The sequence below is a fragment of the Camelus bactrianus genome, chromosome 11 (genome assembly GCF_048773025.1).
Source record: "Camelus bactrianus isolate YW-2024 breed Bactrian camel chromosome 11, ASM4877302v1, whole genome shotgun sequence".
NCBI classification, from domain to species: domain Eukaryota; kingdom Metazoa; phylum Chordata; class Mammalia; order Artiodactyla; family Camelidae; genus Camelus; species Camelus bactrianus.
Window position 1 is genome coordinate 26,634,533 of NC_133549.1, and position 26,274 is coordinate 26,660,806.

At 38.0% G+C, this 26,274-nt stretch overlaps 1 protein-coding gene and 1 non-coding gene across 3 annotated transcripts in view; both read left to right on the plus strand.

The window, feature by feature from the left end:
* The first annotated feature begins 6,105 nt into the window (after window positions 1–6,105).
* Window positions 6,106–26,274, plus strand: part of MCMBP (minichromosome maintenance complex binding protein) — a 46,357-nt gene continuing 26,188 nt past the window's right edge. Inside the window, exons 1-4 of one of the 2 annotated variants that reach the window (XM_074373537.1) lie at window positions 6,106–6,455; window positions 25,090–25,175; window positions 25,809–25,949; window positions 26,080–26,121. In XM_074373537.1, coding sequence (XP_074229638.1) covers window positions 6,398–6,455; window positions 25,090–25,175; window positions 25,809–25,949; window positions 26,080–26,121 — 327 coding nt within the window. In that variant the 5' untranslated portion in view covers window positions 6,106–6,397. The remainder of the gene's footprint in view (window positions 6,456–25,089; window positions 25,176–25,808; window positions 25,950–26,079; window positions 26,122–26,274) is intronic. The other variant, XM_074373538.1, reaches the window with a different exon arrangement.
* On the plus strand, window positions 21,494–21,568 carry TRNAI-AAU (transfer RNA isoleucine (anticodon AAU)). Its single transcript has one exon. It is a non-coding gene; the product is annotated as a tRNA-Ile (tRNA).

The following is a 26,274-nucleotide window of genomic DNA, read 5'->3' on the forward strand; positions in this document are numbered from 1 at the left end:
AGATAAGTTTACTACAGTATGTAGGGAAACCTTAAGATGTGACTTTTGGGCATTAAAAGAAACAGGTTACAACATGGCTGGAGCCCAGGGAGCAACTGGGAGAAAGTTGGGAGATAAGAATGGAAATTAGACCAAGGCCAGATGATGCAGGGTCCTTACAAATTAAGAGCAAAAGGGACTCAAAGAAGGGTCTAAAGGAGGGTAGAGGAATAATAACGTTGTTCTGTAGAAACGCTCACTCCGACTTCAGTGTAATAAAATAGATAAGGAAAGAGCAAGCCTTGGAAGTGGAAAGAACAGTTGGCAAGCTGCTGCAGTGGACCAGCTGAGCAATGATGGTGGCTCAAATTAGAGCAACTGCAGTAGGAATGAACAGAAATAGGAATAATTACCAGGGAAAGATGTCAGATTGAACAGCTGTATCTTCATTTTCTTCTTCCTGAAACTCCGTTGAAAACACAAATGGGTTTGTTTGATATTTTTAGGCATAGATTCATGAGGATGAGGAGAAGGGGAGAAGATTTGACAGCAATAAGATATTGCAAGGCACCAAAAAATAGACAATCAGTAGATGATTTAGCAAACCAGTAATGGGGAAAGCTCAAATGCAGCATTATTTGCACCAGAGTATCACCAAAAGGTCTAGGACCTGATAATCTTAGACACCTCTGGAAATGGTGGCAAAGCTGAAGAAAGAGGTCCTATAATTAGGAGGATTGGTTAAAACTCTTTAAGTCAGGTTCCCTCCCCCACTCTCAGTAAGTAGACTACTGATCATCCCCCTTCAAGGAAAAAGACTTAAGTTTTCCCTTCTGGAGAAGGTAAAACAGAAGGAAAATTAAGCAAGTATGTATATACTGAGTAATCAAACAATTTCTCCACTTAGCTCCAAAACACTAACTGCCAGTTCTTCTACCTCTAGGTAGGCAATTATAAGAATCTTCTTCAGGTCATGGGAACAGAAGATCTCAAGATAATGAAATCAGGGTTCCCCAATAAGACACCCCAGCCACATCACTCCCTTATTGATCTCACAATCAACAAACCCCAAAACACACCTTGCACTAGCCCTAGTACCTCTTCTTTGCCGCTGTTTTGGACCTCCAGCCTCAACTCAGCTTAAAAAGAACCTCAAATGCTCCTGCTCCACTGGTGGCTCCTGCACCTGCTGTAGCTCCTGCAAATGCACCTCCCGCAAGAAGAGCTGCTGCCCCTGCTGTCATGAGGGCTGTGCCAAATGTGCCCGGGGCTGTCTGCAAAGGGGCATCGGACAAGGGCAGCTGCTGAGGCTGATGTCAGGAAAGCCTGCACCCAGATGTAAATAGAGTAACACGTACAAACCTGCATTTAAATTTTTTCCCTTCTACCCTGACCTGCTTGCTACATTCCTGTTGCCATGAAATACTTGTATGAAAATAAACTCATCTAGCCAAAAAAAAAAAAAGCCTCTTTATATGCTCTGAGCTCCCAGGTACATTTTTAGTCCCCACCCTTTTTTTTCAGGCATTCTTTCAGCAAATATTTATTATTATGTGAACCCACCTCCATGCCAGACACAGGGGATACCAGAGAGGACAGACGGGCAGAGACGTTGTAGTTCACACTCTAGGGTACAGTGATCTTCTCTTGTCTTCCATACTCACCTCCACCTGTCAAGGCAGGTGAATGGGGAGGACCCCACACAGGTGACTAGAGGGAAAGTGTGCTAATTTCTGATTTAGGGAACGCAGAGGAACAGGAGGACAAAGTGGAACATAAAAATGGAGATGCCCAGCAGTTAGATGTATGGCTCTGAAACTGAAGAAAGAAGTCCGGGCTTAAAATGAGATGTAGGAGGCATCAGCTCACATTTAAGCCATTTGGAAATTGTGGGGAAAGAGCCGTGTGCTCTTGTCGCTGTCAGAAATGGCCATTCTTTGGGAGGAAGGTTTGTCTCGCTTTCTGTACAAGGTGACGTGCTGAGCACTAAGTCAGGCTGATGATGGGTGTGGTCAGAAGAAGCACAGCTTGAGAAGATTCTTTAACCTGAAAGATCATGATCCAAATAAGACCCACAAAAGGAATAGGAAATGGCATTTTGAAGAAATAACCCACACAGGAAGGGAAAAACTTTAAAAAACTCTATCAATCATTACTTCATAGGGATGAGAGGATCTGCATCCAAGAAACAGATCAGGGCACTATTTAAAAATTTTTTTTTAATTTTATTTTTTTAAATGGAGGTACTGGGGATTGAATCCAGGACATTGTGCATGCTAAGCACACTATCACTGAGCTATACCCTCCCCACTCAGGGTGCTATTTAAGAAAGAAAAGAAAAGAAATATTGAGAGAACAAAAAAGAAAGTCAGTAGAAAGAAGAAAAATATGGGGAAATTTCTCAAAAAGTAAAGCAAAAGGACAAACAGATGGAAGCTAGGAGAGAAACCTAAGAAAATTAGAGCTCCAGGCAAGAAAATTCAGTACCAATATTAAGATCTCTGCCAAGAGAGACAGAAAACGCAAGGGAGGAAATCATCAAAAAAAAATAATTTTTTTTATTCCCCAAAATGAAGGATACAGGTTTCCAAATTTAAAGAGTTTAGTACCCAGCACAATAGTTGAAAACACACATACCAGAGCACTGGAGACAAAGATCCCTAAAGGTTTCAGAGAGAGAAAGACAGGTCAAATGCAAAAGAATTCAGCAAACTTTCTAAGAAAGAAAGCATATAGAGGAGGTGCTCCACCAAAAATAAAGGATTAAGGTTAAGAAAGTCTTCCTATGTGGGATGTAAGAAACATGACATCCAACACAGGTGTACAGGGGAATTCAAGCCACTCCTCGACATATATCTGGAGGGAACTCTAATTTGAAAAGATATATGCACCCCAACATTCATAGCAGCACTATTTACAATAGCCAAGACACGGAAACAACCTAAATATCCATCAACAGATGACTGGATAAGGAAGCTATGGTATATTTACACAATGGAATACTGCTCAGCCATAAAAAATAATAAAATAATGCCATTTGCAGCAGCATCGATCAACCTGGAGAATGTCATTCTAAGTGAAGTGAGCCAGAAATAGAAAGAAAAATACCATATGATATCACTTACATGTGGAATCTGGAAAAAAAAAACAAACTTATTTACAAAACAAACAGACTCACAGACATAGAAAACAAACTTATGGTTACCAGGGGGAGAAAGGGGTGGGAAGGGATAAATTGGGAGTTTGAGGTTTGCAGATACTAACTACTATATATAAAATAGATAAACGAGTTTATTCTGTATAGCACAGGGAACTATATTCAATCTCTTATAGTAACTTATGATGAAAAAGAATATGAAAATGAACATATGTATGTTCATGTATGACTGAAGCATTATGCTGTATACCATAAATTGACACAACATTGTAAACTGACTATACTTCAATAAAAATATATATATTTAAAAAAAAGAATATCTGATATGTCTAAATATCTAGAGAGAAGATTTAGGAGACTGATGGAAAGTGTACATTATCCATTCAGCAAGTATTTACTGAGCATCTAGTATGTCATTGTCCTAGGTGCTAGGGAACAAAACAGCATACAAATACCAAAACCATTGCTTCAAAGATCTTATGACTAGTGGAAATTCTACTTCAGCTGAAGTTAACTAGTGATAAGTACGTTGAAAACAGGCAAATGTTTAAAAGAAACATTTACCCCACCCAGGAAGCAACTACATTCAACTCTTTGTTCTGATTCTTTCAGTATTTCTATATTTTTAAATTAACATGATTACACTGTCACTTCTGATTTTTCCTTTTTTTCTCCTTTGCATTATGTGTTGACTTCCCAGATGAAAGGTGAGGATTTTGCTCTTTTTGATCTTCTTTGTTCTTATCACACATATAGATCCTCCTCATTCCTCTAGCCTCCCAATAAATTATGTTGATTAGGTGAATATTCATGAACATTATTAACATTATTGTAATGACTATGTAAATAGTATTAATAGTCAAGTCCTGTAATAAATTGTGATTATCTTAATTTTTTTATACAAGTTTTTGTTTTCCTAGTCTTAAGTCTTGTAACACTTTTCCCTCACACTTTTCACCTAGCTAACTCTTATTTATCTTTCAAGTCTTAGTGTAAATGTCACATTTTCAGGAAATCCCTGAAGGATCCTTCCCCCTTTACCCACAACCTTCCCTCACTAGATGGAATGGTGCTGTTCATTCTTCTTTTTCTTGGCTGGCACCTATCGTGATTGTAAATGAATATTTATTTAGTAATAAGTCTTTCACCGACCTATACATTCCATGAAGGCAGGGATAGTAGCTCCCTTTTTCACCCCAGTATTTCCAATGCATTCAGTAGTTACTTGCAGACAGGGTTTCTTAACGCCCTCCTCAAAAAAACAGACTTGGGGTGGGGGCAAAAGTGTGATTACCAGTGGAGGAAAAAAATCTTGCCACAGACTTGCACCCTCATGGACCTTCTCCTGGCTTTTCAAATTTTCATAACTACTTATTAATAGTATCATAACATCTTACTGCCGGAAAATCAGAGGGTGAAATTACTCACATTATAAAGGAATTACATTTCAGGAAGATCACAGTGTCTCTAAAAGTAAAATCGGAGCAACTGTTTACAAATCACTAAATACAGAGGAAGAAACCAAAAGCTGAAGCGTTCCTAGCCACCGCTGAATTGGTATCCAGCTGCAATTTCATATAAAGCAAATCTGAAATTATTATGACTTAAAAGCAGATATGTTCATGACATACATTTAATTTGCACACTACTGGCCCTGAAGCTAAAATAATGGATTCCTCCACTCAATACCAGGGACTTGGCAGCCCTGTCTGCTAAGGAATGAATGAAAGAAGTGGTGATAATGCCCTGGATTTGAAACTGTTTTCTCAGCTCACTCAAACTCACAAAAGCCAGATGTATAACACAGTATGCCAATTACAGTCATCCCCTATCCTTTATCAGTTGGGGGAAAATTGGTTGTAGGTCCCTACTTATTTCTGAGGATGCTCAAGTTCCTTATATAAAACAGCCTAGTACAGTGGGCCCTCGGTATCCCGCCCTCTATACCTGCAGATTCTGCAACCGAGGATTCAACCAACCTTGATCCCTGGATACAGAAAGTGGAATATAATCAGTTCACGATGACAAATACAAGATACCTCCTTTTCCTCTAAGGAGGGCTTGAGGTCTGAGTTCAGTTCTTCAGCTTCCCACTTTCTAAGACTGTTCATTCTTGTTAATACTACCTATTTTCAGCTGATGAGACTGGGGTTTTCGCAGATATATTCCAGGCCTAGGGGAAAAGTGCTGACTGGAAACGTGCTGTTTCATTACAGAACTTGGATATTTTCCGAATTTCCTCATTCAGTATTTACTCTTGACTTGCTCCTTCATGTGTGGATGCCACGTCTTCATTCTGAGGGTGTCCTGACATGTTTTGCAGGAAACTCGCCAGAGCTTCTTGGCTGTTTCCAGCTCCTAGATAGACACAGGCCAGGGTATGTTTTCAGTTACGAGCTTGCCTCTCAGTTAGGAACGAGTCCCTCTACAATGAGATGACAGCAAAGGGAGCTTGGGGGATCTTTCAAAGCCCCCCTTATCTAATGCACACCTCCCTCAGTGGGGTAAGACTTCATCCAGCTGAGGGAAAGTCACTACATAGGGTTTCAACCAGACACACACACAAATAAGAGAAAAGAAAACAAAAGAAAATAAAGGAAAAAAAACCCCAAGAGGAAGGAGGAGGTGACGGGCAGACACCAGCCTGCTTTACCCTCTGTGCCCAGAGATAACTTTGAGGTGTCTTTGGCCTTGTGCTTCTGGGTTGTTACGGCCTCTGACCTGTGCAAGGCCTCGCACTATGAATGAATAACCGAACTTCGGGAGTTTCCCCCTTCGAGCCTGCACAGAGGCACAAACAGCACACGCTGCTCTCGGCCTGCGAAGCAGGGATGCGCGATCCCGGAGCCGCGCCTGCCTCTCCTTTCGCCTGTCTCCAAGATGGCGGCCGCGCCGCCGCCGCCGCGGCCCCGCCCCCCCCACTGGCCCGCCCCTCCCCCCGCCGCGGGGCCGCGCAGCGCGCTCCCGCCGCCCCTCCCCGCGCGAGCTCCACCCAGGTCGCAGGCAGCGCGGTCGGCGGCGCCTATTTCCCGCCATTGTGCGAAGTGGAGGTTGGGGTCCCGCACGCGCCGCCTGCCCGTCGCCGGCAGCTCCTCGGCTGCCGCCGCCACAGCCGCGGTTCTCTGAGGCTCGGGGAGGCCGGGCGGCCCGTGCCGCGAGGCTCACCCTGCGTGGGAGGGTGCGGACGAGGAGCGGCCGAGCCCCAGCGGAGGAGCCGCGGCGCCGGACGCCGGGCCGCGCCGGCCCCGGCCCGTCGGCGAGATGCCCTGTGGAGAGGATTGGCTGAGCCACCCGCTGGGGATCGTGCAGGGCTTCTTCGGTGAGTGGCGGCGCCGGGGGCGGGCCGGGCGGGTTGCCGAGTTGACCGAGCCCCGGGCCCTGCCCCGCCGCGCGGCCCCACGCGGGGCCACCTCGAGGGCTCGCGCGGCCGAGACGGTCGGCCGGGCCTGCGCCGGCCGGCGCTGGACACCCCAGACCCCGGGCCGCGGCTTGCCGGGCCCGGCCGCAGGTGCCTCCCACCTGCCCGATTCGTGATTCGCGAGCGGCCAAGGTTACGCCGCGAGGAGCAGGCGGCTGGCCGTGATTGATGGCCTGGCGTCCCTTCGTGGCTGTGCTGGGGGCCCGAGCCCCGCGTGCGGCAAAACTCGGAGGGTCCCTGAATCTTCGGGAGGGCCCGCAGAGATGGGGTAAAGGAATAGCACTTTGCCTATGGGAAGCCTGCAGGATATTTCAAAACTTCCGGTGTGTCGGGGGAGTGCTCGCTCGCTCGCTTGCAGCAGAAGTTGGCTCTAACTCCTGTACCACACACATCCTCTCTTTTCGAGATAAGATTTAGTGGAATAGCTTTATTTTTCTTTCAGGATGCCTTTTAAAACATGCCTAGTCTCCATCTCCTCTTGTGCCAGAGCTAGCAAGAAATGTTAAACTACTCAAATGCGTTCCTTCATGGAGTGTTACAAACAAGCTTAGTAAATTTTAGTTGCAGTTATTATTAATGCCACTTTGCTGCTAGGGTACACTACGCAAAATTTAGGTTTGTTTGAGGTTAGCTGGGCATTTTGCGCCCCTCTCCATGTCTTTTGCATTTAGGAAGGGTGGAGGCAAACCCAGCCAGAAATCACTATGTTAGATCGTAGCACCTGACTTGTCAGGAGTTAAAGTTGTACAGTGGCTTTCGCTCACTTAAAACATCATGGATTAGTGAGAACGCCTATTAAGACGCTAAATAGTCCCCAGCAGCCAAAACCAGTGGCATAAAATGTATGTATTTCTTGTAGGAAAGACTCACTCACCGACTCTATTAATTTTTCCTTATAATTTGAACTAGTTTAGTTATCTGGTTTCGCAGGCTGAAACTAGAGGCAGCAAATTAGAAGGCTTGGGTAGGCATCCAGATTGTAGCCAGTCAACACTGACAACCTGATAAAGAAAAAATTATAAATTATATATTTTTTAAGAAATTAAAATCACTCTATATCCATGAAGGGTGCTTTTGAAGGGGCACATACCTCTACAGTAAATCCTAGTAATTGATATTCATAATGAATACTGGAACCCATAGTTGATTTTCAAAATAATGGCGCCAAAATGTGGAGTGAAGATTAAATTGCACAGTTGATTTAAGAAGGTACAGACACATAAATACTTTTTCAGGAAGAATCTTTCAAAAGGTAGTTTTGGTGCTTAAAGGGTGAAATTCCAGTATTAATTGTTAAAAAATTTGTTTATGAAAAGTACCTCTACCCTAATCTTGCTGGATAAATGAGATGATTTTATATTTGGTATTGATTTGAATGTATTTGTGTCAGATTTTGTCTCCTAAGTGTATAATCCTAAGGGACATGTCTCATCATAGTACAAAAAGGGTGTAATTTGGAAACAAAATACTGACTTTATAGTATTTTGTAGAGTTTGTGGATTGTTGTGGCAACCTGGACCTTGATGTGTTTTCCTCCAGAATATTTTATTCTCATACAGGTTGTGTCTTACAGAGAAGAAACTAATACTGTCTTATAGTCCTGATGTTTTTGTAGAAGCTGTACTGACGTGCAGTATATATTTTTGCTATATTTTCCTATCGCTGTGAATATATTGAATAGCTTTATAATAACAGCATTACAGGTATGTTTGTGTGAAAAGTGAGTGAGGTGTTACACTTGTAGACTCTTTTTGGTTTAGTAGATTGTTTTAAATCCATTTTCTCCCCAAATAGAGAAGTAATGCTCATCTGTTGTGGTCTTTGAGGACTTCTTGGTCCACCTCTGCCCAGCTCTCAGACCTCATCACTGTATTCCTCTTCATATTGAACTTTCTTTCAGTTCTTTGATTTTGAACCTTGCCTCTGGGCCTTCTGCATAGGCTGTTTCCTTTGCCTGGTCCCCCTTTTCTATCCCACTTCCACTTTCCTGGCTAAATCTTACTCTTCCTTTGGGAACCTAAGTTAAGTACCTCCTGATCCATGTAATTATAGGATCCTGTGAGGCCTGAAAATTAGCTTGCAAAGCATGTCGTTGAAATTACTTGTTTCTTGGGCTCCTTGAGTTTATTTTAACCCTGGGAATTCAGACGTGCCCATTTTGTTCACCTAGAATACACCTGTACATCAGAAGTACTCTGTGAACATTTGTTGAGCAGAGGCAGTGGAAAGAAAGATTAATCAATCAGAAATGGTGTAAATTGTGGTGATTACTGTGACCACAAATCAAGACTAAGGACAGTCCTGGTCGACTTTATGTTGGTTCAGAGAATGTGATCATACTAGGTATGAGTTACTTTTCATATGCAAATCCTAATTCTTTCTTCTTGGTTCAGATAAGAAACTTTGAAATTCTGTTAGTGGCCAATCATAACTGTATGCATCATAGTTTATCTTTGTGAACCAATCTATGTTTTGAATTTGTATCTGCCACATTGCAATTGCTCATATGTAGATTTTTTTCCTATAAGCCTTCATAAAATGCCTTTAATGTTTCTGTTCCAGTTTCTAAAAGATTTTATATACAGAATATTGAGGTCCAAAGGCTTAAGATTTAGGAATACTTTATTGGGCTCTATTATGTGCATAACACCAATGGCTCAGTCCCCACAGTGATTAAGTTAGTGACCCATATCAGATTGTTTCCCTTAAACAAAAGCAGGAAACTTAAGTAAGAAAAAACGTGTGTGTACTTCTTTATCTTTTAATCATTTTTTATTTTAAAAAAGGAAATCTTCACTTGAGTTAATTAATAACTTGAATTAATAACTGCTGCTAATTTCAGAAGAAGTAGGATGCTTATCAACTGTGATTTATTTGTTTTCTCTTCAGGTTGTTGGTTGGCTCGAGATCATTAATTTTGGGTATATTCAAGGCACTTTGGTCATTTCCAATAGAACTAGACTAGCTCATGAAAAAAAGAGCAGTGGTGTGTGGAGGGGGGCAGAGAGTAGTAGTTTTTTTTTTTTTTTTTCACTAACATTTTAGAGAATTTAAAGCAATAATAAAATCAACTAAAAGTTTGTCTGCTTTTTTATTGTCACCATGATTCTAAACAGACAGTTCACCACCTTTTGTCTGTATCCACTTTGGATCTCTCCTACCACCCTTGTTAGGCCACTGAAAAAAAGGAATTTGTTATAAAGCTATAGAACCCAAAGGCAGGGAGGGTGGCCTGGTATCGAAAGAGACTACTGAGTGCATTCAGGAATTGGAAAGCTAGTGGGAATCCAACCAAGCACCTTTTCTCAGTTTTTCTCCCTTTAGGCTGTATTCATCTCTGCACACAAACTTCTGTCTTTCTCTGCTCCACAGCTCCCGGTTTCACTTGTCAGTTGCAACTCACTTGAGCTAGCATCTTTATCTTATTCCCAAATTCCAGGGTTAGAGAATCTGACTGGCCCAGCATGAAGTCAGGGGTCCACCTCTGGAGCACCTCTGGACCTGTCAACTATGCCCAGGGCACAGAGTTATATAGGATAGTCGTAACTATTGAGGCCCACAGCTCAACAGTGAGGGGAGTTCTCAGAGAAGAAGAATGGATTGGGCAGCTGGGGCAAAAGACGTGAATATATATATAGCTATACTTATATATATATGTATGATTTTAAAATTATTGAATAAAAACTTGCACATGGTTAAAAAATAGCATGATGTTATTAAAAATGAAGAGTAAAAATATGCTGCTTTTATTCCACTGAGGTTACCACTTTTTACTATTTCTGATTATGGTTTTTTTTATTGAGATAGAACATAAAATTCATTTTAAAATGTAAAATGCAGTTGTTTTTAGTATGTTCACTGTGGTGTGCAACCATCACCACTATCATTTCCATCATTTCATCAAAAAGAAGCCCCATATCTGTTAGCAGTCACTTCCAATTGCCCCCTCCTCCATTCTCTTGCAACCACTGATTTACTTCTGTCTACGGTTTACCAAGTCTGGACATTTCATATAAGTGGAATCATACAACATTAAGACCTTTTGTGTCTGGCTTCTTTAACTTAACATATTATCAAGATTCATTCATATTGTAGCACACAGCAGTACTGCATTCCTTTTTATGATGGAAAATAATATTCTATTGTATGGGTATACCATATTTTGTTTATCCATTTATCACTTGTTGGCTGCTGTGAATAATGCTGTTATAAACATTCATGTGCAAGTTTTTATGAGAACATGTTTTCAATTCTCTTGGGAGTATGCCTCAGAGTGGGATTGCTAGGCCTTATGGTCATTTTATGTTGGAACTGCTTTCAAACGTGTTTGTACCATTTTACATTTCCACCAGCAGTGAATGAGGGTTTCAGTTTCTTCAGTCCACTTCAACACTTGTTATGATCTGTTTTATTGGTTATAGCCATCCTACTGGGAGTGAAGTGATATCTCATTGTGGTTTCAATTTGCATTTCCCAGTAACTGATAATAATAATATGTTTTCATATGCATATTGGCCATTTGTATATCTTATTTGGAGAAATGTCTTCAGATTATTTGCAGATTTTTTAATTTGAGTTTTGTCTTTTTATTGTTGAGTTATCAAGTTCTTTACATATTCTGCATACTAGATCATTATCAGATACATGATTCATAAATATTTTCTCCCATACTATAAATTGTCTTTTCACTTTCTTGATAGTGTCTTCTGGTACAAATTTTTAATTTTGATGAAGTCCACTTTATCTGTTTTCCTTTAATTGCTTATGCTTTTGGTGCCATATTTGAGAAGCTTTTGTCTGATGCAAGATCACAAAGATTTACACCTGTATTCCTTCTAAGAATTTTATAGTTTTATCTCCTTTAAGTCTTCGATCCATTTTGAGTTAATTTTTGTGTGTGGTATGAGGTATGGATCCAAGTTTATTCTTTTGCATGTGGATATCTAGTTCTCCCAGCATCATTTGTGTGTGTGTGTGTTTTAAGATTTACCAGTTTATTTTTAAGAATATCATAAAACATACAAATGAACAGCCAAGTGAAGGAGGTACATAGGGCAAGGTCTGGAAGGGTCCCTTGTGGAAGAGCTTCTGTCTCCGTGAAACTTGCATGTGCTAGCCTTTCAGCATGTGGTTGTGTTTACCAGTCTGGAAGCTCCCTAGCACTGTTTGTTGAAAAGACTATTCTTTCCTGGCAACTTTGTTTAAAAAAAAAAAAGAAAAGAAAACAGATACACACACACACATACCAGATGACCATAGATGGATAGCTTTATTTCTGAACTCTCAATTCCATTCCATTGATCTATGTATTTATCCTTCTGCCAGTACTATGTTGTTTTGATTACTGTAGGTTTGTAGTAAGTTTTGAAATGAAGTGTGACTCCGCCAACTTTGGCTTTTTTTTTTTTTTTAAAGATTATTTTGGCTCTTCAGAATCCCTTGTATTCCCATATGAGTTTAGAATAAGCCTGTTTATTGCTGCAAAAAAGGCAGTTGGCATTTTGATAGGGGTTGCATTGAATCTGCAGTGTATTTACTTCTTTTGATAATAGAGAATAGTAAAGATTACAGCTTCTGGAGCCAGACTGTTTCTTAACTACAGGGCCAAACTCAGGGTATGTAGCTCTTCAAGTGGATCATTTTTTAATGTCTCCCATCTTTATGCTACAGAATTCTTTTCAGTAATAATCATGAAATGAAGCTATACGCAATGTTCAAAGTAATTACATATTTCAAAATAGATCTAGACATTGCTTCTGTCAACTCCACCACCACCGTGCCCATTTTAGAATTTCTTGTTGTTCAGTTCTACTATGTTGATGTTGTTTCATGTTGATATGGGTATCACTCTTCAGATTTGAATACTTTTGTGTTAATCATATCATTAATGAATTCTTTGTATTAAGAATAACTTGCTAAGTTTTTGCAGGACAAAATGTCTCAATTATTTACTCAGTAGTATTTATACCTATCTAGTAGTTTGAATTTGTCCTTTTAGTTATAGTTTGAGATAATAATATTTTATATAAACAATTGCCTGTTAACTAATAAATGAGTTTTAGTAAAACTGAAACATCTACAAAAGATACATATTAGCTACCAAATCTTTCCAGTGATGTTACTAACATCTTTTTGATTCATTTTTAGTTTTTAAAAAATAGCAGTTTAAGAAGAATACATTTCAATATTGAAGATATGATTCAAATTCAGCAACACTTTCATGAGCAAAATTTGCAACTACTACACCTCTCACTTCAGACTGTTTCACTGTTTTGAATATTAAACACAAATAAAGACTCCAGTAAGTTGTCCCATAGAAGATAGAATTGAAATAACTCAAGTTCTCCTTCCTCTTTACAGTCATTGTGTTGTTTACTTAAAATCTTTTGTATACATGTCAGACCTTAGAGTTCCATGGGACTTGGGGCATACTTAACTGTGCTTTAACCAAGTTTGGACTGTTCTGTACCATTTAGAAATTTACTGTCCAAACAAGTGCATGTAGCTGAGTCTGTTGGGAGCCAAGTATGTAACTAGGGATTCTTCAAATTCACTTCTGTGTAGAATGTTATGTTTATTAAAGGGTAAGTAGTAAAAATGTGCTAATTTGATATTTCCACATATCTTATTAAAACTTAGCAGTAACCACAATTGTTTAGGATTTATACCAACAAAAGATTTTCCAAGGAAGAATATTTTATCGCTGATGTTGTTTAGAATTGCTATTGCATGGTAGAAGCAGAATTTTAGTTGGTTTTTTTTTTTTTTTTTTAATTTTCTGTGGGAAATGTATCTCCTATTGCTAGCATCTAGGGCACACCACTCCGACCACTTCTTTAGTAGGTCGCTGCTTGGCCCCTCTTAACTTCCTAACTTTGAGTAACTTTTTTACTTCAGTTTTATCATCTGTAAAGTGGGGATGAAAAGAGAATCCATTTCATAGGCCTGTTGTAAGGCCTATGAGATACTGCATATAAAGTGCTTAGAATAGTGCCTGGCGCAGTCTTAAGAGTTCATTAAACATTAGCTACTGTACTTCAGTAAAATTTACAGTTTACAACCATTATTCTAATCAACATATATTTTACCTTCATTTGAGTCTCTGTGTGTGCTTTCCCCTCATCCTGGTTTTTGAAGACCTCTCAGAGCCCTTTTAGATTCACAGCAAAATTGAGTAGCAGATGTAGAGATTTCCCAAATACCCCCTGTCCTCACACTTACGTAGCCTCCCCCATTATCAACTTCCCCCACCAGGGTGGTACATTCATTAGAATTGTTGAACCTACACTGACACATCATGATCACTCAAAGTCCATAGTTTACATTAGGGATCATTCTTGGTGGTGTACGTTCTGTGGCTTTGGACAAATGCATAATAACATGTATTCATCATCATAGTATCACACAGGATAGTTTCGCTGCCCTAAGATCCTCTGTGCTCTGCCTATTCATCCCCCTCTCCTCGCTAACCCCTGATAACCACTGATCTCTTTTTACTGTCTCCATAGCTTTACCTTTTCCAGAATGTCATATAGTTGGAATCATACAGTATGTAGACTTTTCAGATTGGATCCTTTCACTTGTAATATGTGTTTGTTTCCTCCATGTCTTTTCCTGGCTTGACACTGCATTTCTTTTCAGTTCTGTGTTCCATTGTCTAGGTATACCACAGTTTACTTATCCAGTCACCTACTAAAGGACATCTTGGTTGCTTCTAAGTTTTGGTAGTTACAAATAAAAACTGCTAAGGGGAGGGGATAGCTCAGTGGTAGAGTATGTGCTTAGCATGCACAAGGTCCTGGGTTCAATCCCCAGTACCTCCATTAAAAATAAATAAGAAAATACTGATTGCCCCCCCCCAAATTAAAAAAAAACTGCTATAAACATCCATATACAGGGTTTTTTGTATATGTAAATTTTCAACTCCTTTGGGTAAGTACCAAGGAGTGTGGTTGGTAAGGTTAAGAGTATGTTTAGCTTTGTATGAAACTGCCAAACTGTCTTCCAGAATGGTTGTACTATTTTGCATTCCCCCCAGCAGTGAATGAGAGTTCCTATTGTTCCACATCCTGTCTAGCATTTGATGTTATTAGTGTTCTGGATTTTGAAGTGTAGAGGTTCTAGATTTTGGAATATAGAGGTATCTCATTGTTGTTTTAATTTGTATTACCCTAATGATATGTAATGTGGAGCAGCTTTTCATTTAGTTATTTGCCACCTGTATGTATTCTTTGGTGAGGTGTCTGTTCAGGTCTTTGGCCTATTTTTCAATTGGGTGTTCATTTTCTTATTGAGTTTAAGGATTCTTTGTCCTCCAACTTTGTTCTTCTTCAATGTTGTGTTGGCTATTCTGGGTCTCTTGCCTCTTGATATAAACTTTAGATTCAGTTTGTCAATATGCACAAAATAACTTGTTGGGATTTGATTGGGATTGTGTTTAATCTATAGATCAAGTTGGGAAGAACCAGCATCTTGATAATACTGAGTCTTTCTATCCATGAACATGGAATTTCCATTTACTTAATTCTTCTTTTATTTCTTTCAAGTTTTGTATCTTGTACATATTTTGTTAGATTTATACCCAAGAACTTCATTTTGGGGGATGCTACTATAAATGATACTGTGTTTTTTATTTCAAATTCTCCTTGTGTATTGGTAGTTCATAGGAAAGTGATTGACTTTTATATATTAACCTTGCATCCTGCAGCCTTGCTCTAACAGCTTAGTAGTGCCAGGAAGATTTCTTTGTTGATTCTTTTGGATTTTCTACATAGAAAATCTTGTCTTCTGCAAGCAAAGACAGTTTTTTATTTTTTATTCTATCAGTATACTTCTTATTTCCTTTGCTTGTCTTATTGCATTAGCTAGGACTCCAGTACCATGTTGAAAAGGAGTGATGAGAGGAGGCATCCTTACCTTGTTCCTAATTTTAGTGGTTTCTCCTAATTTTAGTGGAAAGCTTTGGGTTTCTCACTTACATTATTTTTAATTCTTCTGTTGCTTTCCTTTTAGATTTAAAGGCATATTCTTTTTTTCTCCATCAATTTTAGATACTAATTCAGGTCTTTCACTGAGGAAATTAGTGTCTCTATTCTGCCCTCCATTGCTTCTACCCAATTTGTGCCATTCATTATATATTACCAAAGTTTATAATATTTATATTCTGTATGTAACTATAATTTGTGTTTCATCTGATCATGTTGTAAAGGTTAAAAATCAGTGACTAAACAAACTAGTGAATATAACAAAAAAGAAACATACAGATATGGAGAGCAAACTAGTGGTTACCAGTGGGAAGAGGGAGGTAGGGAGGGACAAGATAGGGCTATGAGACTAAGAGGTGGAAACTATTGTGTATAAAAAAAAATCTACAAGGATATTTTGTACAGCACAGGGAACATAGCCAATATTTTATGATAGTTATAAATGGAGTAAAAGCTTTAAAAATTGTGAATGACTGTGTTGTGCATTGAAACTTACATAATATTGTACATCAACAGTACCTCAATTTAAAAAATTAGTGAATAACATTTGTGAGTTATGATTGTATAGTTGTTTTCCCTGTAAGATCTACTAGGGTGTTTGTACCAGTGGGAAAGAAAGTATAATCTTGTCATTAAATTATTTTGCTTTAAGGATAGTCTTTTAAGAATCAAGGTCAAATCATTTCTCTTATACTTCAAAGTTTAATATCAAACCATAATTTATAATTTTTCATCATGAAATAGGCCTTAGACATCATCAAGTGCTTGGTTCTGTATCCCCTGAGAAGGTCATTTTTTTTTCTTTTACTCTTTTAGTGTGGTATATTATGCTAATAGATTTTTCTAATAATAAACTATTATTGCATTATTGGGATAAGTGCTACTCAAACGTGATTTTTTAAAAATATTCTATTGGATTCAGTTAATAGTTTATATAGGAGTTTTGCTTCTTTATCTTCTGTGAAATTGTCCTGAAACTGCAAAATTTTCTGGACATGGGCCTTCATGGGTTCGGGAGGAAGGATTAGCTACTGTTTCTTTTGTTTCTCTTACATGGATTTTGAACGTACAATGTTTTTTGACCAAATTGTTAAAAAAATAAGAATTCAGTCTTCTTATTTTGTGCCAGTTTTGGCAATTTATATTTTCTCAGAAATTTATGCATTTTATCTGAATTTTTTCAAATTATTCATAGTTCGTGATAATTTTACATAGCTTTAAGTATTTCTTTTATCTATAGCATTTCTCTTTTAAAAATTTTATTTTTCCTATTACCTACAGTTGCTTTTTCCTTTTAGTTTTGTGTCTTGTTTCTTTCTCTTCTTTTGTTTTTATTTATTTGTAAATTTTATTGTTTCTTTGTATCCTTTTTGTTTTTCTCCTGTACAGTCTTGCTAGAAAATTTGTCTGTCTTAATATAATTCTTTCTAAACACCACTTTAGTATCCCACAAATATTAACCTGTACAGCTTTCTTTGTCATCTATCTGCGAGTATTTCATAATTATCACTCCAAATTCCTCTCTAAACTAAGAACTAATTAATAGTACGGGTCTGCTTGGTTTTTCTTAAGTCGTCACAGAGACAAGGATGCTGTTGTTTTAAACTTTCCTTTGTTACTGAGTTCTTATCTTGTCACGTTTTGGTCAGAGAATGTATTGTACATTTGATATCTATTGAGATTTCCTTTGTGGCTAGTGCATAGAACTTTTTGTGAATATCACATGTACCAAAAATTATATGTTTGGGTATTTATATATATTAACAGAGAACTTATTATCTTATTCGTATTTGCTGTATTTTTGTGTTTTGTGTTTAATTTGTTTCTGAGAGGGCTGTGGAAAGGTCTCTGATTGCTGTTTGATTATTTTTTTCCTCTTTAGTTCTGAAAGTTGTTGCTTTATGTATTTTTAAGGTTATATTGTTAGGTGCCTATGTATCTTATTTTCTTAAGCAATAGTATGTTAAAATTTAATTTACTTATGTTTGCTTGTATTATTGCATTACTTTTCCTGTTGAACAGAAATTTGACATTTTCACTAAGTTTCTTCAACATTTTATTCATAACACTTATTTACTCAAAACTGTTGTCTTTTTGTGAATGTTCTTCAATGAGCCGACTGAATCATTCCTCTAATTTGTGCAGTTGATTTTTAGGTTTGTTCCTTAGTTTTCATACTGGCGTTTTTTGTTTTTTTGTTTTTTTTTTCCCTGTTGCATTCATGAGTTAATCCTGCTGTTTCTTGGGTCCTGTGTCTTTGTCTTTATTGAATTCATCTTTTTAAATTTTAAATCATTTTAAGAAAGGTTGTGTGAGAAGCGAACAAGAGGCACGTTGCATAATGATAAGGCAGTCAATTCACCAGGAAGATGTAAATGTAAGTGCACCCAACAACAGAGTTTCAAAATACAAGCAAAAACTGACAAAACTGAAAGGAGAAATAGACAAGTCTGCAATTATAGTTGGAGACGTAACTATTCCTCTGAGTACTGCAGCAGAACTAGTGGGCAGAAAATCAACAAGGATATAGAACCATACAACACCATGAGTGAAGTAGATTGAGTTGACATTTGTAGAACACTCTGCTTAACAACAGTACAATACACATTCTTTTCAAGTGCACGTGAAATAGTCACCAAGGTAAACCATGTCCTGCATCATAAAACAAATATTTAACAAACCTGAAAGAACTGTAATCATCAAAGTATATTCTTTGACCATAATGAAATTAGAAGTCAGTAACAGGTAACAAGAAATTCAAACTTGTGGAAATAACACTTCTGAACAATCTGTGGATCAAAAATAAGTCACAAGGGAAATTTTAAAATATTTTGAACTAAATGAAAATGAAAATACAGCATATCAAAATTTGTGTGATAAGCCAAAGATGTGCTAAGAGGCTTTAGGGCATTTACTAGAAGAGAAGAAAGGTCTCAAATCAATAATTTAAGCTTCTTCCTTATGAAATGAAATGAAGAGCAAAATAAACCCAAATCACACAGAACAAAGGAAATAATAAAGACCAAGCCAGAAATGAATGAAATTGGAAACAGAAGAAAAAGGAAATCAAACCCAGAGTTTGTTGGATTTTGTTTTGTTTTGTTTTTTTACTGAAAAAGACCTTTACAGTTCATAAGCATCTAGCCAGACTGGCAAAGAAAAAAAAAGAAGACAAAGATTATTGATATCAGGAATGAAAGGGGAGATACTATTAGAGGCATGTAAAAGAATAATACAGTCTTGAAAAGAATAATGCAAATAGTTCTATGGAAGTAAATTCAACAACCTGGATGAAATGGACCACTTCCTTAAAAAACATTTTATTCATTTCCTGTTTCTGCTATAACAAATTATCACAGGTTTAGTAGCTTGAAACAACATGAATTTATTATTTTAGAGTTCTGGGGTCCAGAAGTCTGATGTGGGTCTCACTGGGATAAAATCAGGTGTCTGCAAAACTGCATTCCTTTCTGGAAGCTCTATGGGAGAATCTGTTTCCTTGTCTTTTTCCAGCTCCTTGAGTTTGCCAATATTTGTTGGGTTGTGGTCCCCTTCTATCTTCAAAGCCAGCAACAGCAGGTCAAGTTCTTACATCTCACTGAGACTTCCTCTTCTGCCTCCTACCACATTTGAGAACCCTTGTGATTACCTCGGACCCACTCATATATTCTCTCTGTTTTAAGGTCAGCTGGTTATCAGTTTTAATTCCATCTTCCACCTAAATTCCCTTTTACCATCTAAAGTAATATATTCACCAGTTCTGGGATTTAGGATGTGGACATCTTTGGGGGGCCATTATTCTGCCCACCACAACCACATACTATCTAAACTCACTCAAGATAAAAAGGATTTCCCTTCCCTCAGGTCCACCCTCCCTCAGGGATCCTCCCTTCAGTGTCCCCCCAGAGCCTCTGTTTTACTTTTGCCTCTGTGAATTTGCTTATTCTAGGTACCTTATATAGGTAGATACAACATTTTTCCTTTTTTGTATTATTTCACTTTAGCATAATGTTTTTAAGATTCATTCCTGTCGCCCTAATTGTCTTTTGACAAATGTACAAAAGCCAATTCAGTGGACAAAGAATATTCTTTTCAACAAAGATGTTGAAACAATTAGATATTTATATGCAGAAATATTAATCGCAACCTAAATCTCATACTTTATAAAAAGTCAAAATGGGTCATAGATAAACAAGATTATACTGTATAGCACAGGGAAATATATACAAGATCTTGTGGTAGCTCACAGTGAAAAAGAATGCAGCAATGAATATATGTATGTTCATGTATAACTGAAAAATTGTGCTCTACACTGGAAATTGACACAACATTGTAAACTGACTATAACTCAGTAAGAAGAACAAAAGGGTCATAGAGCTAAGTAGAAACCCTAAAACATAGAACTTTTAGAAGTAAACCCAAGATTTGGCAGTGGGTTCTTAGACATAATTCCCAAGATACTACATAAAATGAAAGTTTGATAAATTGGGCTCCATCAAAATTAAAAACTTTTGTTCTGCAAGACATTATTAGGCAAAAGTAAGGACAAGCTATAGGTTGAGAGGATATGTTTGAAAATCATAGGTCAAATAAATGAGTTGTAGCTAGAATATATAAAGAAAATGCAATAGTAATTAACCCAATTTAAAAAGGAGCAAAAGATTTAAGTAGCTCTAAATGGACACTTCATCAGAGAGGATATAAGGATGGCAGATAACCCCGTGAAAAGAGTTCAGTATCGCTAGTCACTAGGGAAATGCAAATTTAAACTGTGGTGGGATATCACAACTATTAGAATAGCTAAGAGTTTTTTTTTTTAATGACAATAACAAGTACTGGAAAGAATGCAGACAGCTGGATCTTATGCATTGCTGATAAGAATGCAAAATGATATAGCAACTCTGGGAAGCAGGAGAAATCTTAAAGTTAATGATGTATTTACCATACATGTATACTCAACTGTTCCATTAGGTTGTTACCCTAGAGAAATGAGAGCTTATGTTCACACAAAAACTTGTATACAAATGCTTATAATTTTTTTATAGTTATCAAAACCTGGAGACAGTCTAAATGTCCTTCAGCAGGTGAATGGAGAAACAAATTGTGGTTCAGCTAAACAGTGGAATATTACTCAGCAATAAAAAGAAATGAGCTATTAATACATTAATATGTTGGGGATTCCAAGACCACCCCTATGTTTGGAGATTCACTAAAATGACATATATGACTCAGTATGTAGTTGTACTCCTGGCTAAGATTTATTATAGCAGCATGGTAAAGATATACAGCCAGATCCTAAGCGGGAGAAGACACAGATGGAGTCTATAAGAATCTGTATATAGGTTTCCTTATGCTGTCTCCCATGGAAAAGTTAATAGATTGGAAGACTTGATATTGTTAAGATGTAAATTCTCCTCAAATCTGTATTCAATATAACCCTAATTGAAATTTTAGAAGACTACATAGAAGTTGACAAGTTGTTCCTCAAAATTATATAGAAATGTTGAGGATCTAGAATAATCAGACAAACTTGAAAAACAAAATTGGAGAACATTACCTGATTTTAAGACTTACTATCAAGCTATAGTGATTAAGACGATTTGGTATTGGGTATTGTAGGGCGAGTATTTTCTCCTCATCTGTAGCTTTCTTTTTGACATTCTTAATGGTGTCTAGGAGTTGAGTTTCACATTAGTGCCAAGGCAGTTTACTGCTAGAAAGGCTTTTAATTAATGCTGTGACAAATGGATATCTTTTTGGAAGAAATGAGCCTTGACCCGTACATCATGCTATAAACAAAAACATTAACCTGATATGGATTATAGACTTAAATGTGAAAAGTAAAAAATAGGAGAATATCTTCATGAACTTGGGGTCAGTAGCCATAAAAGAGAAAAAAATGGAAAAATTGGACTTCATCAAAATTGAAAATTTATCAAAAGATACCATTAAGGTGGGGGTGGTATAGCTCAGTGGTAGAGTGCATGCTTAATTTGCAAGAGGTCCTGGGTTCAATTCCCAGCACCTCCATCAAAAGAAAAAAAAAAAGACATCGTAAAGAATGTTAAAAAGAAAACTAGATTAGGAGAAAATACTTGCCCTACTACATATGTCTGACAAAAGACTTGCATCCAGAATACCCCAAATTTGTACAAATCATGGAGGCCACAACAAAGTCATTTTTTAATGGAAAAAATTGTGAGCAGGCGCTTTACAAAAGGATTTATTGAGACGGTCAATAAACACATGGAAAGGTGTACATCACTAGTCATCAGGGAAATGCATATTAAAACCACAGTGAAGTACCACTGCATACCCAGCACAGTGACTCGCAGTGATTAAAAAGATGGACAAGTGTTGGTGGAGGAGAACACCTAGATCCCTCATACACTGATGGTGAAAGTGTAAAAGCGTGTATGGTTTTTTGTTCCTTAGTTCCCTGACCGCTTGAACGAGGGCAGGATTGAGTGTAGTGGTGCTCACATTCAGAAGGCCAGGGATTCATGGGAAGTATGGTAGAGTGATATGTGTATGCTCAGCAGGACTCTTGGTTGCAAATGGCCCAACTCGATTCTATTTAAACCAAAGAAGATGAATATGTTGTCTCAGGTAACAGTTCCTGAGTGTGTTAATGTCAGGCTCAATTACAGCCAAGTGCTTCAGACTGTCTACAGAAATCAGTCTCTCTGCACTTTCCTCTGGGATGGCTTAGTCTTCAGTCAGACCTTGGTCACAGTGGCCGCCTGCAGCTTCAGGATTATAACCTATGATGTCAAACACAGTTCCTAAACCTTATTCTCAGGATTGTCCTTGGTTGATGAACCCTTAAACCAATCATCAGAACCACTGTGAGGCCTAGGTCAGGTCCACCCTTGGACTAAGAGTGAGTGTGCAGTGGTTCCTCCCCTAAAAAGAGGCACTTGCGTCACTGGAAAAAGAGGACATGGATGCTTGTTTTGCAGAACAACCTATTTTCTCTACATTGTACTTACTTAATTTTACTTATCTAACTCAAGTAGCTATGTCCTAGGCCCTTGCTGGGGCCTGAGAATGTAAAGGTTAGTTATCTGTGAATAGAGAGCGAGTCTGTAGCCTGGCACTGAAAACTCTCTGTGATTTGTGTGGCCTCATCTTCCTTTTGCTCATTGGCTTTATTCTCTCCCAGGCACTTAGTGCTCCATGTACTTGAATTTCTGTAGTGTCCATCCTTTTCCTCGGTTTACCTTTGCTGTTTCTTCCCTCAGAGTGCCCTGCATCTGGAATATGCCCATTCCTTATACCTCAACATGTTTCATTTCTACCCCTCTTTCCAGGCCTGGATCAAACACTTTCGGAAGCTGCCTCTGAGATTTCTTTGACCTGCATTAGTTTCTCCTCTTTGCTTTTGCCTCTTGTCTTATCCATAGCTTATCTTAGCTCTAAGTATCCTGATAGCACCTGGTGGAGTGCTGGATGTGCAGTGGAATTAATTAATAATGGACAGTTATTGTACTCTTGTTAATTTTGGAATTATCTATTAGAGTCCTTTTAATTGTCCAGCAGTACTAGGTATTTGTAAGCTGGCTTTATGTAAAAATATTTTGTATACATGTAAGTTATTGAGAAGTAACATAGCTTCCCAACCACTCTTTGATGTAGCTTCATCCCCTGTGATGTGGCAGTTCAAGTTTCTTACACAGATACAGTCAGAATAGTAGTGTTGGTGTGGCAATCGTGGCTGCATCTAAGTCTTTCTTTAAATGTCTGTTTTGACTAGAAGCAAAAATACCCATTCTGTCCCCCCCACCCCAGTTCAATAATTTTTAGTGGTGTGTATCTAGTAGAGCTGTGGTCCTGACTTCCGTGTGCTTCAGAATCACCTAGAGGGTATTTTAAAACACGAATTGCTAGGCCTCACTTCCAGAGTTTCTGTCAGTAGGTCTGGAATGGGCTGAAGAATTTGCCTTTTTAACAGCTACTCAGGTGGTGCTGATGCTGCTGGTCTGGGACCCACGCTTTGAGAACCAGTTTACTAGTAGAGTTAACTGACCCTTATTGCACATCAGAATCACTGAAGTAGTTTTCCCCTCCGTGAGTGTTTTTTAAGAACTGGCCTTTGCTCAGTTAAGTAAAAGCATTTGGAATCTCTGCTAAAGCATGGTATGAGCTGGATTTTGTGAATATTTTTGACTGAATCAACTCCATAACAAATATAGACAAAATTCCTTTACTCCACATCTCCATAGCCCCTGTGTGATGAATATGGTACCTGTGTGATAGGGGAAGTATTGGCCAGGCTATGGTTAAGTGGGGCTAGTTCACGAAATCATGTTTTCCTTTTTCTGTTGATAATTCACTCTTTGGTCTTGGCCAATTCCCATAATTCTTCAAAATCTTGGTTTTCTTGTTGTTAACGTGACGTTAAAAACACCTTTCTCTCATTTTGCAATCATCACTGCAGGAGGCATAAATGGATGCTAAATCTTGTGGTCAGGACAAGTTTCATGAACATTATTTGCATCGTCTTGAGGTATCTCCTGTAGATTGCTCATTAGTTGTAAAAGCGGAAAAGTAACTACAATGGAGAAACTATCACTTTGGGTGATGAAAATGAACATCATTAGTGAGGAGAAGATGGACATCTGGTCTCTAGATGATGCATTTACAAGAACACAGCATCACTTACGTAGCACTGTGACTGGTAACACGTAACTGCAGTCTAATAATAAGGAAACATCAGACAGACCCAAAGTGAGGAGCATTCTGGTTTCTTACAAAGGGTTTACGTTCTTCAGTATCAATGTCATAAAAGAGAAAGATTGAGGAGCTGTTCCAAAATAAAGGAGTTTTTTTTTTTTAAAGATAGCTAAAAGGAGTATGTGATCCTAGACTGGGTCCTGTACTGAAGGGGAAAAAGTACAATACAGGATAGTGTTGGGTCAAATAACAAGTTGGAATATAGATGGTAGATTAGATAAAACATACTGTATCAATTTTAAATTTCCTGAGATTGACAACAGGTACTGTGGTTATATAAAATAATCACCCTACTCTTAGGAAGCACATTAAATTGTTTAAAGGTAAAAATAAATGATGTGTGTAACTTAAGTGAGTTAAGGGTGAGAGAGAGAGCAGATGATAAAGCAAATGGAGCAGCCTGTAGGTACCTTGTACTTTTCATGCAACTTTTTTGAAGGTTTGAAATTATCCCCCCCCCCCAAAAAAACCCACCTCTGCTCTACATTTCAGCATAGTTGTAAAGATTTTAAAAATCTATATAAAAATGTTTTCAAAGAGCAGTGTGCTTTTCAAATGATGGTTCCTGATGCTGCTTTGCCAAGGAAACCTCATATCTCATTCTGTGTGTGTTCTCAGGAGGTGGTTAGCTCCTGAGGGCCCGCCAGTGGTCAGCCTCGCCCTGATTGTCCTGACAACCTCACAACAGGGCAGCTTCTGGAGTGTCTTGCCCAGTGCTTCCGATAAGGCACACTAAACAAATGTGTGACTCACCTGAACATAGTCTATTACTATATATTGTCCCTTCAGCTTTGAAAAGTATATTTTTCTTCCAGCTCAAAATGGAGTTAATCCTGACTGGGAGAAGAAAGTAATTGAATATTTTAAGGAAAAGCTGAAGGAAAATAATGCTCCTAAATGGGTAAGTTTATTGCTGTTGTGGTAGGGCGGGGGTGGGGGTGCGGGGCAAAGGTGGGCAAACTTCCAGTTTCTCTCAGTAGTGATCTACATATAATTTAACAATATATAAATTACTGTGGATGGCCCTCTTTAAGTGCATATGTATTAAAAGATTTTGGTCTCTTTTGCAACTTAAACTTAAATTCAAGCAATTAAATCCTTCTATATTGGCACCTCTAGGTGGCAGTAATTGACCATGATATTTCAAAAGACAGAAAAAAGTAGGTAGTTATGAGAGCTTTCATCATCTTTTGTTTTATTATCTTCATTTTAAAAGAACTGGCATGCGTGAGTTTTAAGAGCTCAACAAAGCAAGTGCCTTTCTGCTAACTGGAAAGTGTTCTGAAGGAAAAGCATCCTTTTCATTATAGTCAAATGTCGTCATACAAACTTGCAAGATCTTACAAGTGCTTTTGTCCACCAATTGTGTTATGTTGACCGTTGAGATCAATTGACTCCCTGATAGGGCTTGATTTTTTTGTTTGTGGGGATTGTAATTTGAATTTAGATAGATGGATGGATAGATAGGCTATGTATATGTGCTTAATGTTTTGTAGACAGAATATTTTGACTTGACTGATTGTTTTTCTTTAAGGTACCGTCATTGAATGAAGTTCCCCTTCATTATTTGAAACCTAACAGTTTTGTGAAGTTCCGTTGCATGATTCAGGATATGTTTGACCCTGAATTTTACATGGGAGTTTATGAAACTGTTAACCGAAACACAAAAGCACGTGTATGTATTGGTTTTTTCATGAAACTTACTGTTTACAATTAGTAGTATTAATTTTGCCCTTGTATTGTTTATGGTAGTTTTGATTCTGATATACTCATGTAATACTGTTATTCTTTGTTTTGTGTCATAGGTTCTTCATTTTGGAAAATATAGAGATGTAGCAGAGTGTGGGGTATGTATACTTAAAATATATTTAAAAAAAAACTTTTTAAGGAGAATTTTTTTCCTAAGCAGAGAATGTATTACTTTTCTTTGGTTGATGTCTTGTGTGTAAGTTAATTCTAAGAAGTTATGTGAAATGTTTTCTTTATTTGCCTTTTACTTG